Source organism: Sphaerodactylus townsendi, linkage group LG01 (assembly GCF_021028975.2).
Source record: "Sphaerodactylus townsendi isolate TG3544 linkage group LG01, MPM_Stown_v2.3, whole genome shotgun sequence".
In the NCBI taxonomy this organism is placed as follows: domain Eukaryota; kingdom Metazoa; phylum Chordata; class Lepidosauria; order Squamata; family Sphaerodactylidae; genus Sphaerodactylus; species Sphaerodactylus townsendi.
The window spans coordinates 44,403,763-44,422,222 of NC_059425.1; the positions used below are offsets into that span (position 1 = coordinate 44,403,763).

At 41.4% G+C, this 18,460-nt stretch overlaps 1 protein-coding gene across 3 annotated transcripts in view; it reads left to right on the forward strand.

Annotated features, from left to right (window-relative positions):
• Window positions 1–50: 50 nt before the first annotated feature.
• GALM (galactose mutarotase) overlaps window positions 51–18,460 on the forward strand; it is a 51,043-nt gene continuing 32,633 nt past the window's right edge. The window contains exons 1-2 of one of the 3 annotated variants that reach the window (XM_048481706.1): window positions 51–166; window positions 18,245–18,457. In XM_048481706.1, coding sequence (XP_048337663.1) covers window positions 18,268–18,457 — 190 coding nt within the window. In that variant the 5' untranslated portion in view covers window positions 51–166; window positions 18,245–18,267. Of the gene's footprint in view, window positions 167–12,175; window positions 12,355–18,166; window positions 18,458–18,460 lie in introns of those variants that run through there. The other 2 variants (XM_048481697.1, XM_048481687.1) reach the window with 2 other exon arrangements.

Genomic DNA, 18,460 nt, shown 5'->3' on the forward strand with positions numbered 1-18,460 from the left:
GACGTTGCGATTGGCTAACGGGAAAGCAACTGGTCGCTTCGGAGCATAGGGTTGGAAGGGACGAATGTCTGTCATGGCTCGAGAAACGCTCCCCGTTAAAGTCCCCGCCCCTCCTGGATGTTGTCTGGAGCTGGATTTCTGCGCTGCGTGGAAGGACAGGGAGGAGGTAGAGGCGCGCGCGGGCGCTCCACGTTGCCACGGGCAACGGCTTTGCTTCTTGTTTCTTCCTGGGGGCGGCGGGAGTGAGGGAGAAATGGTGAAGGATTCCCGCCAAATCGGAGTTTTGACAGGTGGAGAGTATTTGGAACAGACTGTTTGGATTGGATGCGACCAATGATCCTAAAGGGTTTCAGTCCCAGGGGGAATTCGGTTTGTCCTCACGACTTTCCAGTTGGATTGTAGTACGAAGTTTAGAACTCTCGCAGTAACTGGTTTCCTTGAGCGGATGGTTTTGAGAAGTGGTTAAGACAGAGAGTTGCGACGTCTTTGGAGCGTTTGTTGCAAAAGCTAGGCTTTGGACCGCACACTGTTGGCAATGCGCAATTTCCCCTCCCATTCCAGGAATGTGGGCCAGTACTCACTTTGGCGTGCAATTGTTTAATTTTCAGTATTTGTGGTTAGGCTGGAGAATAAGGAACCAAAAACTGCAATCAGGGAACTGGAAAGCAACTTCTGCCTCATAGCTCCTTATGCAGATTCGAGAGCCTCATGGAGGAAGCAAATTGTCAAATAATTTGTTGGGTATATTGGTTAAAATAGCAGAGTTTGCGCTGTGTTGGAAGTGTGATCTCAAGTGCAGTTAAAATCAGTCCTCCCAAGAAGTAAATTGCAAAAAACGTACATTTATTCAAGTAGATACTGTCCACATCCTTGTTGCAGTTGAAAGAAAGATAGAAATCCTAATTTAAAGAATGTACCTATACAGAATATACAGCTATTCCAGTGTCATGTGAGTGCAAGTATGGAATATTTGCTTCAATGGCAGAGACCATTAGAAGCATCTGACTTCATGCAGCTCCATTTGGAAAGTGAGATGATGCAGGGACAATGGCTATTGAATCAGGAGGAAGAAGGGTCAGAGGGCAGCTCCCATGCACAGACAAAGAGAGGAACATTTCACCAAGAAATAACACTTATACACTTAAGGCAAGCTTGAGCCTCTCCCCTGGCCTTAACCCTAACCCTAATAAAGGTGTTATAACGGTGTTATGACTGCGTAATAATGGTGTTAGAACGGCGTTAGAACAGCATTACAACGGCGATTGTTCCCAAAATTGTAACTAAAACCCAAAACATAAAACTGACCATAGCCGTGTTCTCGGAGTGTGCCCTAGAACTCAACGTAACTCTAAGGCAAGCCTGTGCCACTCCCTTTGCCTTAAACCTAACCCTAATAATGGTGTTATAATGGTGTTACAAAAGCATTACAATGGCGTTGTAACGCCGTTACAACGGCGTTGTAACGGCGTTACATTTATTTTTATTTAATCTATTCAGTCATAAATTGTTCCCAAAATTGTAAAGGAAACCCAAAACGTGAAACTGACCATAGCCCTGTTCTCGGAGTGTGCCCTAGAACTCAACATAACTCTAAGGCAAGCCTGTGCCGCTACCCTTGCCTTAACCCTAACCCTAATAATGGCGTTATAACGGCATTACAAGGGCGTTACAACGGCATTGTAACAGCATTACAATTATTTTTATTTAATTTATTAAATCATAAATTTTTCCCAAAATTGTAACACAACGGCGTTACAACAGCGTTACAACGGCGTAATGGCGTTGTAACGCCGTTGTAACAGTATTACAATTATTTTTATTTAATCTAGTCAGTCATAAATTGTTCCCAAAATTGTAACTAAAACCTTAAACGGGAAACTGACCATAGCCCTATTCTTGGACTCCGTCGTAGAACACAACGTAACTCTAAGGCAAGCCTGTGCCGCTACCCTTGCCTTAACCCTAAGCCTAATAAAGGTGTTGTAACGGCGTTACATTTATTTTTATTTAATTTATTCAGTCATAAATGGTTCCCAACATTGTAACAAAAACCCAAAACGTGAAACTGACCATAGCCCTGTTCTCGGAGTGCGCCCTAGAACACAACATAACACTAAGGCAAGCTTGAGCCGCTCCCCTTGCCTTAACCCTAACCCTAATAATGGCGTTACAACGGCGTTACAACGGTGTTGTAACAGCGTTACAATTATTCTTATTTAATTAATTCAGTCATAAATTGTTCCCAAAATTGTAAAGAAAACCCAAAACTTGAAACTGACCATAGCCGTGTTCTCGGAGTGTGCCCTAGAACTCAACGTAACTCTAAGGCAAGACTGTGCCGCTCCCTTTGCCTTAAACCTAACCGTAATAATGGCGTTACAACGGCGTTACAACGGCATTACAATGGCGTTACAACAGCGTTACAACGGCATCACAATGGCGTTACAACGGCGTTACAACTGCATTGTAACAGCGTTACAATTATTTTTATTTAATTCAGTCATAAATTGTTCCCAAAATTGTAAAGAAAACCCAAAACTTGAAACTGACCATAGCTCTGTTCTCGGAGTGTGCCCTAGAACTCAACGTAACTCTAAGGCAAGCCTGTGCCGCTCCCTTTGCCTTAAACCTTACCCTAATAATGGTGTTACAACGGAGTTACAACGGCGTTGTAACAGCGTTACAATTATTTTTATTTAATTTATTCAGTCATAAATTGTTCCCAAAATTGTAAAGAAAACCCAAAACGTGAAACTGACCATAGCCCTGTTCTCGGAGTGCGCCCTAGAACTCAACGTAACTATAAGGCAAGCCTGTGCCGCTCCCTTTGCCTTAAACCTAACTCTAATAATGGCGTTATAACGGCATTACAACGGAGTTACAACGGCGTAACAGCGTTACATTTATTTTTATTTAATCTATTCAGTCATAAATTGTTCCCAAAATTGTAACGAAAACCCAAAACGTGAAACTGACCATAGCCCTGTTCTCCGAGTGCGCCCTAGAACTCAACATAACTGTAAGGCAAGCTTGAGCCGCTCCCCTTGCCTTAACCCTAATAAAGGAGTCATAAGAGCATTACAACGGCGTTACAACAGCGTTACAACGGCGTTACAACAGCGTTGTAACGCCTTTGTAACGCCGTTGTAACAGCATTACAGTTATTTTTATTTAATTTATTCAGTCATAAATTGTTCCCAAAATTGTAACATAACGGCCTTACAACGGCGTTACAACGGCATTGTAACAGCATTACAATGGCGTTGTAGCAGTGTTACAACGGCATTATAACACCGTTACAATGGTGGGTCTTCATTCTGGTCTGTGGAGAGGTGTATGGGAATGGTACTTTTGATGAGTCCATTTGGACTAAACTATTGATAAGACTCTGAATGGTTGTTGTGTCTATCTGTCTTTTATGGACAATTGTTTTATTGTATTTTGGAATACCAATAAAGGCTTGTCTATCTAACAACATTACAACAACGTTGTAACAGAATTACAATTCTTTTTATTTAATTTATTCAGTCATAAATTGTTCCCAAAATTGTAACAAAAACCCAAAACGTGAAACTGACCATAGCCCTGTTCTCGGACTCCGCCCTAGAACTCAACGTAACACTAAGGCAAGCTTGAGCCGCTGTCCTTGACTCAAACCTAACCCTAATAATGGCGTTACAACGGCATTACAACGGCACTGTAGCAGCCTTACAATTACTAGACGGCATTATACAGGCATTACAACGGCGTTGTAACAGCGTTATAATTATTTTTATTTAATTTATTCAGTCATAAATTGTTCCTCAACATTGTAACAAAACCCCGAATGGTGAAACTGACCATAGCCCTGTTCCCGGATTGCGCCCTAGAACTCAATGTAACTGTAAGGCAAGCCTGTGCCGCTCCCCTTGCCTTAACCCTAACCTTAATAAAGGTGTTAGAACAGCGTTAGAACAGCGTTAGAATGGCGTTACATTTATAATTATTTTTGTTTAATTTATTCAGTCATAAATGGTTCCCAAAATTGTAACAAAAACCCGAAAGGTGAAACTGACCATAGGCCTGTTCTCGGACACCGCCGTAGAACTCAATATAACACTAAGGCAAGCTTGTGCCGCTCGCCTTGCCTTAACCCTAACCCTAATAAAGGCGTTACAATGGCGTTACAACGGCGTTGTAACAGCATTACAATTACACTTATATATCACTTATACACAGTGTGTAACTGACTTCTCTCTGTAATACACCGCTGAAGATGCCAGCCACAGATGCAGGCGAAACGTTAGGAACAAGATCTACCAGACCACAGCCACACAGCCCGGAAAACCCACCACAACCAGTTGAATCCGGCTGTGAAAGCCTTCGACAAAACATGTACAGACACTCCCCGAATACAGATATCTGGGAAAATAATATAAAAATGTTCTATAGAACATATTTGACACCAATAAAACTTTTGAAAGGTCAAAAAGGATATTTTACACTTATAGGGAGCTTAAGGACAGCATTTTAGTATTTCGCATCTGTGGCTGGCATCTTCAGAGGCCAGCCACAGATGCAGGCGAAACGTCAGGAGAGAATGCTGCTAGAACACGGCCATACAGCCCGGAAACCACACAGCACCCCAGTGATTCCGGCCGTGAAAGCCTTTGATGATATTTACCTTATTGTTGGAAGTGCAGAAAAGAACTTGGTACTTTTTTCCATATGCGGTGGTCCTGTGAAAAAGTAAAACAATATTGAAGTATAATACATGAACAAATATTAAAGATTAATTTTAAAAATAGCTTTCACTTACCTGTTAAGTCCCACGCTTGAAAGGACGACAAAGCTGGAGCCACATTTACATCCATTCTTGTACATGATTAACAGCAGCAAGAATTGAACTAGCGAAACACTGGAAACCTGAACAACTTCCAACGCTGGAGGACTGGCAGACAAAAGTTACATACTATGCCACTATGGACAGACTTTCGCGTCAGCTGAAACACCTACCTTCGGACACTTATTCAGCAAAGTGGCAATTGTGGTTCGCCTACATATCAAAGAATAATGAAATTAAAATGCAACCAGTAGGATACTAATATTAATCAGTTATGACAAACTAGCTGTTGTAATTTAAGATTTAATTAAAGCTTATATTGTTCTATACTAATTTAGATACTAGGTAAACATGTTATATCATCTAATTTTGCTCTTAACTTCTGCTTTATAAAAACAGACACTACTTCACTTTTTTTCTTTTTTTAACCCTCAAACTATTTAGTGCAAAGCAGATGTAAAATATAATAATAGTAATCTATTAGTTAGGAATTCTGTAGGGGAAGTCCAGAGCGGGGTAGAGTTGTGGGAGGGTGGTAGGAGAGGGGAATATAATTTTTAAATTTATAGTAATCCTTATCTCCTTAGTTTAATTTCGGTCGGTTTACTAGCTTAGCTAGACTAGTTTTACTTATTATAGTACACATCATTACAGCTTACCAAGCATTATTATAGTAAAACTGTTTAAATTAAAGCAATGAAATACACAAAGGATTTTCTAAGCTGTTTAAACCAAATTGTTACGAGATAAGTGAATTACCTCCTACATTGTACCCAAAGTAATTATGTATTATATTTTTAATATTAATAAAAGGTATTATTAAAAAAAGAAAAAAGCCCTGTGCCCATGCAGAAACAGCTGGAGCAGCATAGGGGCAGAAGCGGCGATCCGTGCAGAATCACAGACTGGGGCAAAATTGACCCAGCACGTGAGATCCCTGGTCCACCCAGGTGCAATTTCACAGTGAAAAAGCAGCCAAGGACCACCTTCTCCCATGTGAACCTACCCATTCACTGTGGTTCTCTTCTGCTTCAATTGCCTGCACTGTCTGAGACTAGATGGGTGGGAACCTGAGAATGGGCTTTCTTGGTCATAGTACCAAACTTTGGAGAGTCATCTGTCTCCTATCAGTGTCTTGCACCAGCAAATTAAGCTTTTTTGCTTAGTTTGGCATACCCCCAACAAGTGTTATTGGTCTTCCTCCCTGGTTCTGGTATTGACTAAGCTGAACAAAAACAACCTTACAAATGGAGGTGTGAGGACAAGAATTGTGGAAATCGATTCCAAGCCTCTGAGACTGACATATATAATATGGAGTAAGGGCTACTGCAGAAAAGGCCATGCTTTACTAAGGATTTAGTGTAGAAGTAAAATAATCCTCCATTGCGTTGATATTTCCAGTTGATGCTTACTATGAAAGAAACAAAGGATCTTATAACCTGTCCCATGAGAACATGATTGATAATCAAGGAAAAATAAAAACTTTGCAAAAAATTAAAGGAGGAAAGAACATCCAAAGGCTCTTGTATTGTCAAATAGTGACAAAATAAAAATAAAATATAGCTGGCAGAAAGAGGACAACTAAGAAGGAAAATATACTTTGGACTAGGGTGAATAAAAATCAGTGATTTTAAAATTGTTAATTGGATTAATTTTTTAAATTTTAAATGAGTTTTTAAAATAAAATGCCTTTTGAAGAAAATAAATCTAAAGGTACGGTATAGTTCAATGATTATTCATAATTAAGTAAGGAATTTTTTTAATTACATAGTGTGAGGATGTATATTCACGCAGTGTTTAATTTTTTTGGTAAATAATTCCATTAATCCATTCACAGTATCATGCTGTTCCAGATGTTTCTGTAAGATTATTTCAGGCATTTTTTCTATCTAGAAGATACTGTCAAAAATATTTTGTTTTGCTGTTCTCAAAACTGTGAGTTTGTGTCTGCAGAGAATACATGTCTCTTCTTCGCAGCAAAAATGTTAAAAAATAAACATGCAGAGTTAACAAAAAAACACACCTTAATCCCATTGTTCCTTTGCAATCAATCAACCCCTTACCTCTTAAATGCTACGTTTCAAGAAGTTAAATGAATAGAAAATTGTTCAGAGTGGAATAGATCTGCACTAGCAGGTAAATATGAGAAGGCTGGGGCAAGCGGGAAAAATGAAGGTGAAATCATTTGACCAGACTATTTCACAAGACTTCAGATCTTTGTGTATAAAGGCCAAGGTTTATAACATTTGTTCTCTTCCTGGAGGAGAAAATCTACAATGGCAGCCAGCCTTAAAAGAGACCCAATTTGGGAATATTCTAATGAAGTTCCTCTACTCTATGGATGAGGCACACATGAGAACAAAATGTAACACTGCAACAAAGAAATGCAAAGCATGGTGGCCTGAATGAAACATTGCGCACTCCCGCCCCCTTGGAGCTGCGCCACTGGTTGTTAGCCATGAAGGCCAAATGTTCAAAAATTTTGGAAGCAATTAACCTCTAAATATCAGCAAGGGGGAGCATTTGTCCCTGTGCAGTGCTTCTAGTTCTTCTGGGAAAAAAAATCTTTTAACATCTTTTTAAATGTTCTAAGCCACCATGGGATAATAAGGAATAGAAAGAACATTTGTTGAATTTTAACAGTACCTAGTTTCTGATACAAAGAATTATTTTATATTTTTGTGAGCTACAGCCACAAGTGGTTTTAGGTTTTGCACATGGTTTCACTTCATTACCCTCCAGTTCAAGAGGAAATATATACACATAAACTTAACCGCATAGTTACTCAAGCAGCACTCACCCTCAAGATCAGAACACACAAAAAAAGCAAGAGTAAACTAAAATTCATTATGAATTAGTTGAAACCAACAAATTATATCAACCAGTGTTTATTCATAATTACTGACCTTTCACATATCCTTAAGTTGGAACTAGCATATTTTGTGGAAATAGGAACAATTTGTGGTGGTGTCAGAAAATCCATGTGGCTGCTTTTCAAGGCTGCGGCCCCTTCCGCACATGCAGAATAATGCACTTTCAATCCACTTTCACAATTGTTTGCAAGTGGATTTTGCTATTCCACTAAGTCAAATCCAGTTGTAATGTGCATTGGAAGCAGATTGAAAGTGCATTATTCTGTCTGAATCTGCAGTTCTAGCCCAACAGCCTGCTATGAACATGAACTGAATGATTTTTCTTTCACTTAGTGACCTGTCTGCCCTATCTTCTAGCACCCATTCCACCTTCCAGTGTCTTTCCAGCACTCATACCTCCCTTATCACTGTTCCCCCAATCCCCTGAAGACTGTTCTTCTCCCTTTTCAAGTTACATGGACTGCTATTTAAATGAGTATGTTGAAATAGTTTCTGAGGCTCTTCACTGTAAGGCCTTGATACCAAGTACAACTGTTTGGGAAGCCAATTTTATTGCAATTAATTGTTTATATCCACATCTCAGTTAAAGCTAATGTTGATTAAATCTAGTAGAGTTTCACTGGTCTCAGTGGGGAGAGGTCCTTTGGAATCTGAGGCTGTATCCGCACTGGCAGAAAACAGCGCCCTAGGGAAGGTAAAAACACCATCCCTGGGGCACTGTTCAGGAAGCGAGGTTTTTCAAAAGCGGCGTTTTCCTGCTAGCGCAGTGTGAACACCACCAGCGTGAGGGTACTGCTTTTGGCCCTTTTGTCTCCTGTTTACTTACCTCTCCTCCCTACTCAGCTCTGGACGGCTGGAGGGACATGCCCATGCTGCCTTCCAGTCCCCAGAGGTGGGAGTACAGCGTGGGTGTGTCCCTCCAGCCGCCCAGAGCTGCGCAGGGAGGAGAGGTAAGTAAACAAAATGAACCTGAGGCACTTCTGTGGTTCACAGCAGCCTTGGGGCTGCCTGCATGATACCGTGCGAGTGGTCCTGAGCAGAAACAGCCTGAGTAATATCACAACTGCACTCTGGATCAGGTCATTTTCAACACCACAGGTTGGATTGTGACATCAACAGCAGTTTGAAAACATTGCTTGGCTGGTTTGATTTCACAAGAATCCTTTTCTGCATTATGCAGAAAAGGAGTCTTGAGAAGTCAAACCAGCTGAGCGATGTTTTAGGAAATTCCTTGTGACACCTTTTCCCTAATTTGCTCCCTCTCTCAGATTGGTTTTCAATTACAAATTGGCATTAGGGTGCTGTGAAGTTTAAGAATTTTAAGAGGTGGTTTTTAATTTTGTAATCTGATTTTATTTATTGTATTACATTTATTTATTTATTTCATATTTCACCCCATCCCCGCAGGAGCCACACTAAGCCCATTTTGAGGGAAAGGGTGGGCTATAAATCCAATAAATAAATAATAAACTCTGCCCATGGAAAGTTAAAAGCAAGAGAAAGAGAGAGATTAATTCTAGTCAGTTTTCCTCTGTCATCTAATTTTCTATGCCTGGAAAGATATTGCCAAGGTGGGACACGCAATCTTTTTTTTTTTTTTTTGCAGTCTGAAGTGGCAGAGTTTAAGAAGGGTGGCATCACATGATATTTATAAATGTGATCTTTTGCTCTAGGACCCAGAATATGTTCTTAGTTCAGTGCCAGGATTCAGTCATGGGATATGAGAACAGTATCTCTTTCTAGAACAGAGCGATCTTCCAACTTATCACAGGGGCCCAGTGGGCAGGGATGGTGCCGTTCCAGACACACCTGGCCTGCCCCCTCCGAAGGGCTTTCCTGCAGCGCTGGAAGTCCAAAAAAAGTTTTTAAAAATAAAGAAAAAAGTCCTGAAAATCCCCCATATGTTTTTCGTGGCATATCTTTCCTGGCAGTTCCACTGGCACACAGTGTTTGGCCAGGCAGTGGAGGCTGACTAAGGTTGGCCCCCACCCTTTGGCCCACCCCCAGCCACACTAGCACACAATTTTGCACTGGAGGGCCTGAGCAGTGGCGGCAGCTTCCAGGCTGGGTGCTATGTCGCCCAGCTGTCAGGGTAAGTACTCCCTGCAGACTCATTTGCCCCTTGCAAAAGTGGGGTGGCTACCCATGCCAGTGCTGGGCTGAGCCAGCTCCAGAGGGGGATTTGCCCTCCCCTTGATTGGGCTGTATGTCTGTTTCAGACACTGGTAATCATATTCTGAAGGGATGCATTGAAATACAGAACAAACTCTACTTATTGTGTGCAGTTATTCCTTGCAGCACGGCAGTTTGTAGGATCAGGTTGCACTTTGTCTTGGTTATATAACTATATGGATGATGCATGGTATGGGTTAAATAAAAAGTGCTGTAAAAAGAAAAGAAAAAAGAAAGTGTAATGCTGTTTAAACAATTAAAACTTTTTTTTACATGAAGGATTTTTAGTTCAGTGCATTTTACACAATGCTCTACAGAAACAGGAATGAAAAAATAATTACCATAGCAACTGGCAAGTTAGAAAGAATGAGATGCTGTTTATAAGAGAGAAAGATATAAAGCTTGCTTGGTGAAGAATAGTATCGGCCTTGGATTTTCTTTTTAGGTGTGAGAAGCAGGCCTTCCGAAACAAAATAGAAAATAAAGAAAGTGAGTGAAGAATATGAAACATTTAAGAGCACATTAGTCAATAACTTCTTGACAGGTGGCATAACTTCTAGGGAAAAATCACAAGTAGATGCGAGCTTGTTTTAAAGAACAAGTCCTGGAGATATCAAGATATTTAATGCATTATTATTTTTACATCTAAAACAACTAAGTACAGTTTTAGAAAGTGAAGTGAAAGCTGCCCTGAAAGCAGAGGTGAAGCGAGGGGAAACTGCGCCTAGGGCACGCGCGCACCCTGCACCCCTGCTGCAGTACCGCCCATCCTGGAATCCCTCTGAAATATGCCCCCTCCATGGCCCAGCCATGCCTCTGCCGCGGCTCTACCCAGGGCATCGCCCCCCCCCCCCGCCCCATTGGTGCTATGTCACTGCCTGAAAGCAATTGAGACAGACAAATCACCATATAAATTCAATGTCCTCCAAAATATCCTATTTTTGCCATCTCCTTTTTAGAGAATTGGAATGTAAATGGACTATTTCCAGTCCGTGAACCATTGTTTTGTTTTCCATATATGTTGGCATATTTTTGTCAAGATTTTGATGGACTCCGTTTGTGTGGCTTGTAATAGCTTTATTGATATCCCATCAAGAAGTAATGGCTACTGGAGAATTACTGAACTTTAAGATGGATAATGAGGAAATTGGAATTGTTGAAGTTTTTCTATTCCTTGGCTCCATCATCAACCAAAAGGGAGATTGCAACCACGAAATCAGAAGGAGTTTGAGACTGGAAAGGGCAGCAATGAAGGAGCTAGAAAAGATTCTTGTGTAAGGATGTGTCACTGGCAACCAAGATCAAGTTAAAAGAAGCTATGGCCTTCAGTTTGCAAAACCTAGGCAAGGCTATTAACAATAGGATATTTTGGAGGACATTAATTTATAGGGTCACCATGAATTGGAAGCAACTTGATGGCACTAAGCACACACTTTGACAGAATTTGCCCAAGCTGAAACGGCTGAGGGAGCCAACTAACTCCACCCACACCCCGAGAACTGTTTAAAATGCCTTAAATAAAATAGTGGTTCTTGAAGCGTTAATCTCTTTCTTTGGTCCAAAGACTCAGCTTTTATCAGCCATTCTGCAAAATGAGCTGTAGAGAATCTTGACTCAAACTGTGCAATAGTTTTACTGGTGTCCTGTCATTGTGGCTTCTTGCTCTTTGTTCTATCCTTCACAATGTCTTGCAGTTTAGAAAATAGTGACTGTATGACAAATACACAATATTTGACTTCAATATTGCAATTACAATCCAGGACTGCTATAATCCTGGTGATGGGCAAAGCAGATCTACCCATCTGTCCCAGCAGTACACCTCTTACAGGAGCTATTTCTCAGACTGTTTTGCGTAATGGGAGCTTTATAAATTATGCAACTCATTAGTAGTCGTCATTGATTTTGACACTGTGGCTTTTCACCAGTTACTTAAAGAAGTTTGCACAGTATAAAAAGATCCAAGAAAAGCTGTGTAACCTTACGGAGAGGTCACCCATCCAACCACTGTTTGCTTTCACCAACCTGTCTTGGCTTACAAATAAGCCAATTCTCAATTTTTTTCTCTCATGAACTCAGCAATTGTTGATTTCTAACTCTGTTCTAGAGGATTTGGGACCAAGGGCTTTGCAGCATGATATTCAGCATGTTCTGAAGTAAGTTTCTTATTGATTTCCTACAGTGTTTGTAAAATGCACTCTCATTCAAAATTTCCTGCATATAATAACCAGTACAGAGTAAGTCTTGATGTTCTGGTTTCCTGGTTACACATTGGATTTTTCTTGTTCTTTTTTCTTTTCTTGTATGACAGTGTTCAAAATAGAATTCCGTCTCCAATTTGCAGCAGTGCAGTGGAGCCACCTCACTGAATGAATTAATCAGCTCTAAACTGGTAGACGTGTTGCAACCATCTTCTGATTTTGCTGTGGGGCCATGAAATAGCGAATATAGCCACACAGCGAGAAGAGTGGAAAACAAGCGTCATGAAAAGTAAATGATTATCTCTTTAGACCCATCCAATTAGAGCTTTTTTGAGATAAATCTGAGTAGATCGAAATGTTCATTCTCTTGAAATGCAGAATTATACCCTCATAAAACATCTGAGGGTGAAACTGATCTTAGGATTGGATTCTTAATGTTAGAAAATTGTCAAGAACCCATCCTCCACCCCAACGTGCTTATCTTGTATGATACAGTGTAGATACTGATCAGCAAAACTGCTTTTAATTTTAGCAGCAAGTGACAAATGATTGATAGCTGTGAAGAAAAAGCAATAGGCTAACCTATGTTGAAAGAAGATGGTTATAGGGTGTTTAATTTTTAACCAGGAAATGCTTAGAGAATAAACCAGAAATACAAGAGTTTTCCATATGTTGTAACATGTTTGAGATTAATGAAATGCAGTTAAGATGTTCAAAACAAATAATACAAAAAATATTCCAACATAGTCATATGATTTCCTCCTTCTGAGGTATTTTCATTTACACATGCAAATTTCATCTAAGGCTACAGACAGACCATTTTGGGACATGTGAACAAGGTTTGAGATAAGTTTTATTTTCTTATGGGCTATGTACATTTTTCTTGTTCCTCTGTCCAATCCGATCAAAAATATTAGCAAGTTTTTGAAGAGGCACCACCCCTGCAAAAATCTGTTTACAAGAGGTAAATGAGGGATGAATATGCACATCATAAGCACATATGCCTTTTAAAAACGTCCTTCAGATGTGTTCAAAAATATTTTCTATATTCATCTGTAATATCTGTTGTTGATCAGAAATTGAGTCTGCTGTGAAACAGCTTGCTAAGTGGTCAGATGCACAGTTCAGTGTAGTTCATATGGCAACCCTAACTGGAAGAATGATCGCAAAGTACTGAAATTGTACTTTGGCTTCAGGCTGGATTGACTGGTTATCTTTCACATTTGTCAGAGAGTACTACATGTTGGTTCTGCTCTGCAGTTAGTGAAGAAAAAGAGTAGGCGGTTGGGCTGATGCAGAATAGTAGATAAGGCTCAATCTGCTGATCATCTCTTTCATAGATCCACTACTTGAACAGCAGTCTCTTCTCAACAGAGCTACGTTTGCAGTCCTTTGAGTCTTCAGTGTAGATATGTAGACATGCACACCCCAGAGAGGAGCACAGTCATTTGTAAATTTAATTGTTCACATCTTATACGTACTGAAGGCTAAAACTATCCTGTTGCCTATAAGCTTTAAGAAGCAAATGCCCTCAGTGGCCTTTGCTAGATACCCATAACAGTATTGTTAGCATTCAAGCCTTAGCTTCTGTCAGGAAAAGACATGGGGAGGAGGTAGAGGCCTTTCTGAGGCTGTTTTGGTCTTTGAGGGAGGATTCACTGGGGCCAGGCCTACCATCAACCACCAGATGACTTGCTACCATATAACTTCCATGACTCACTCAGGTCCAGGTGCTTGCTACTTCAACAGCAGCTATCCTATGAAAGCCATTGTGGTGTAGTAATTAGCCTGTCAGACTAGGTAGGATCTGAGATACTCAGGTTTGAATCCCCCTTTGTCATGGATCTCATTGAACAACCTTGGACCAGTTACACATTTTTAGCCTATCCTAACTCAAAGGGTTGTGGTGAGGGTGGAATCATAAGAATAGTTAACAGATGATACCCTGAAATTTTGGTGTCACTAGCTTTAAAAATACATCCCTTCCAGGCACCCCAAGAAATTTGCCCAAGATTCTTTGTTTTGCAGTGACTTTGCTCCATTGTAGCTAATGAGGAATTTCTGAGGCAGGCTGCACATTTTTGAAGATAGAGGCACCAGACTTTCAAGGTGGCTCCAAGAGGCCTTGAGTAATAGCATCCAAGCTTGGTGAGCTTTGCTTCTGGAGTGGGGGGAGTTGAGAGAGTTCTGAGAGAACTCAGCCCACAGGCTTTCATGTGCAGGAGCGGGGAAACAAAATAAACCTTTTGGGGGCCCATAAAATTTAACCCCCAGAAGCAAAGGTCTCTGAACCTGGATGCTATTACCAGGAGGCCCTCCTGGAGCCACCCTGAAAGTCTGGTGCTTCTATCTTCAAAAATGTGCAGCCTGCCTACACACTCAGAAATTCCCCATTGGCTACAATGGAGCAAAGTCACTGCAAAACAAAGAATCTTGGGCAAATTTCTTGGGGTGCCTGGAAGGGATGTATTTTTAAAGCTAGTGACACCAAAATTTTAGGGTATCATCTGTTAACTATTCTTATGATTCCACCCAAGTTTGGTGAAGTTATGTTCCGGGAGACCAAAGTTATGGTCCCTCAAATGGGTAGCCCCCATCTCAGGTTAGCTCCCATTGAAAACAATGGGGATGGGGCACCCCCTTTGGGGGTCCATAACTTTGCTTCCCCTGAACCAAACATCACCAAATTTGGGTGATATCATCAGGACAGTCTCTGGATGGTACCCTGAATATTTGGTGCCGCTAGCCTTAAAATGCGCCCCCTGCAGGCCGGAACGTGAAAAAAACACTTTAAAAATTTAAAAACACACAAAGGACCCTGAAATGTTGGCACCCCCCCCACGTGACCAAATGGAGGGCGCCCAGGGACATAGGGTACCCCCTGTCCCTAGGCAAGAACGCCACTGGTTGGGAAGAAGGAGAGGAAGAAGGGAAAGGTGAAGATGTGAGTGTTTCTGGGAGAGGGGAAAGAGGAAGTAGTGTAGGGAAGGGGATTCGGCAGAAAATGGTGTGTCTTATAACTCCCTATAGCAGTGATGGCGAACCTTTTCGAGACCAAGTGCCCAAATTGCAACCCCAAACCCACTTATTTATCGTAAAGTGCCAACATGGCAATTTACCCTGAATACTGAGGTTTTAGTTTAGAAAAACTGTTGGCTCCAACGCTTTAAAGCAACCATCCAACTCTTCCAACAGGTGAATAACAACCCTAGGAGGGTTTACTCAGAAGCAAGCCTCATTACCAGCAACCGAGCTTACTCCTAGGTAAAGGATTGCGCATGAAATTCAGTGGGGTTTAACAGCGCTTAACAGGGTTACCTACGCTGCTTCCCCAAAACTAGGTCTTAGGTTTAATGCTAATAATCAAGCCCAGTGGCCCAGGCCAGCCTAGATATGGGGGGGGGGGGGCGACTCTGTTTGCGCATGCCCACAGAGAGGCCTCTGAGTGCCACCTCTGGTACCCATGCCATAGGTTTGCCATCACTGCCCTATAGGTTCTCCACTGTTTAATTTGCAGCCAGAAGGTTCTGGGTTCAATCCCCAAAACTTCCACTTAAAAGAATCTTGGTCTAAGTAGACAACATGGAGATCATATCCCTTTTTTATAAAAAGCTAAATTACAACTGTGTAAGTCCCCAGTGAGAGCAGCAGTGGCGTAGTGGTTAAGAGCAGGTGCATACTAATCTGGAGGAACCAGGTTTGATTCCCCGCTCTGCTGCTTGAGCTGTGGAGTCTTATCTGGGGAATTCAGATTAGTTTGTGCTGTCCAACACACTCCAGCTGGGTGTTCTTTGGCTAGTCACAGTTCTTCTGAGCTCTTTCAGCCCCACCTAACTCACAGGATGTTTGTTTTTTGTAGGGGGAGAAGGGAAAGGAGGTTGTTAGCCCCTTTGAGTCTCCTTACAGGAGAGAAAGGGGTGATATAAATCACACTCTTCTTCACTTTGCAAAGGGAATAATGTTCCACTGCTACATTCTTTTACTATTCATAATCATTCTGCCTCTTCTCTGATTCTGCAGATAGCCTTTGAGAGACAAAGAGAAAATAGGCAAGCACTAGATTTGTCACCATTTTTCTTTCTTTGAAATATTTTTGACTGCTTTCTCCCCAAGGTGGGCTATAGGACACACAGGGGCAGAGTGAGGGGGAACTGTGCCTGGGGCATGCATGCACCCCGTGCCCCATCCCGGAACAACCCCATCATCCCGCCCTTGCCCCGTCACCCCGCCCTGTGCCCCCGCCCCGGAATGACCCCATCACCCTATCATCCTGCCCTTGCCACACCCCTGCAGGGGCGCACGCCCAGTGCATTGCACCCCCCGTCCCCATGGCGCTACGCCACTGTATACACAACATAAAACAATAAAGAACTCTAAAGAGTTATAATAATTCAAAGGTGTTGGTTTTGGTTAGCAAAAATGTGGGAATGAAACAGTGATTGTGTTTAAACTGCTGTTCGTATATCTTTTCTTTTTTCTGCTGGAGGCATTGGAGAGTCACAAATAATACAGAACCTAGATGTGTCAGTGATCTGACTCTAGTTTCATATATAATCCAGTTGTTCCCTCTGCCAGGAGACTGTATCTTTGGATTATATCAGATAGATTTCTGTTCAAAACTCCTAGGGGCTTAAAAAAAATCATGCATGTGTGGCCCAGTTTGGATTAGGAATACTGGAAAGGAGAACATAAGCTTCCTTTATTCATAATTTCCCTGTCCAGAAAGAGCCCCACTGGGGCACATAATGGCTCCATGGAGCCCTTTGGGTTGGTAATTCAGAGACAACTTTGAATTAATTGGGTGGTAAGACAACTTTGAATCAATAATCTGACTAAATACATAAAACACCCTTGTATCTATAAGGTGCCATATTAGATCTCAGTAGCTGTTTTTGTGATGAGAAATTTTACAAAAAGCAGTTATAAAAATAATCATAGATATTTGAGAAATCCACACTTCATGCACTACACAAACAAGTATAGCTCATACTGATGAATTTATGGGGTTTATCTAGCTGCAGTAACATATGCATCTGCTCTAAAGCAGTTTATGACAGTGGTCATTTTCCATACAAGCTTTGGGAGTAGCGACAAACCCTGGAGGAAGCAGCAGCTGTCATAATGCCTGACATAACTTGCAGGCTTCTGAACACACATACGCACTCTCTCTACCTCTCCAGTCCAGTATGCAAATCTGAGGGATCTACAAGGTCCAGCACAGGGGTCTGCAACCTGCGGCTCTCCAGATGTTCATGGACTACCATTCCCATCAGGGATTTGTAATCCATGAACATCTGGAGAGCCTCAGGTTGCAGACCCCTGGTGCAGCATGTAATTCTCCATGAGTTACGGGGCTGTCTTGAGTACATATTGCCTGAATATATTACAGCATATTCCAATTTCACATCCACTTGTACCTTTAAAATTAGGATTTGAAACAATAGTTCTAAGGTAAACTCTCTTCCTGACTGTTGCCCTCTTGTGCCACTTGGAGACCTGCCTGCAAGGTATCTTTTAGATCTAGATGCGATTTTCATCCATCCCAATCGTGCTTCTCTGGGGCCCCTTCCACACATGCAGAACAATGCACTTTCAATCTACTTTCACAATTGTTTGCAAGTGGATTTTGCTATTCCGCACAGCTGCAAAGTGCATTGAAAGCGGATTCAAAGTTCATTATTCTGTATGTGCGGAAGGGGCTTCAGTGTATACTGGGAGCAAAATCCCTACATAACATTTCTATTTAATTGTAGCCTCTTCCATTAAACAAAAATTATAGCAAATGCAATTTGTCTAGCCAAAGACAACCTTCCTTCTCACATCTTTTGTTTGCCTGCATATAAATATCAGCTAAATGCTGGATTTTTTTTTTCATGTAGAGGGTTTGTAGTATATATCTGACAGACTGTTTTTGGTTTGCTTCTGCAGAGGTGCAGTTCTATGTACCCTTGGGAATAAGCACCATTGTACTTAGTGGGCCTTGTTTCCTAACAGCCATAGTATGATCTGCCTGTGGAGACAACTAGAGCAAGCTGTTTGTCTGGAATCTACCCATCCCACATCAGCTGACTCAGTGTCATGTGATTTTGATTGTTGCCAGAAACCTTCGTTTGAAGTACTTTCTCATGCACTTTGCCTGGATTACATCTGACTTTGTGGTTGTCTCTTTTTCTTTACAGACAAGGTCTAGGGAAGAGGGATAATGACAAAAGTGACACGAGAGAAATTTGGGGACTTACCTCATGGAGAAGGGACTGTGGAAAAATTCCTGCTCAAATCAGATGTAGTTGAAGTGGAAATTATATCCCTAGGCTGTATTATTACTGCCTTGAAGACTAAAAACAGAGATGGAAAGTTCTCCGATGTTGTCCTGGGCTTTGATCACTTGGAAGGTG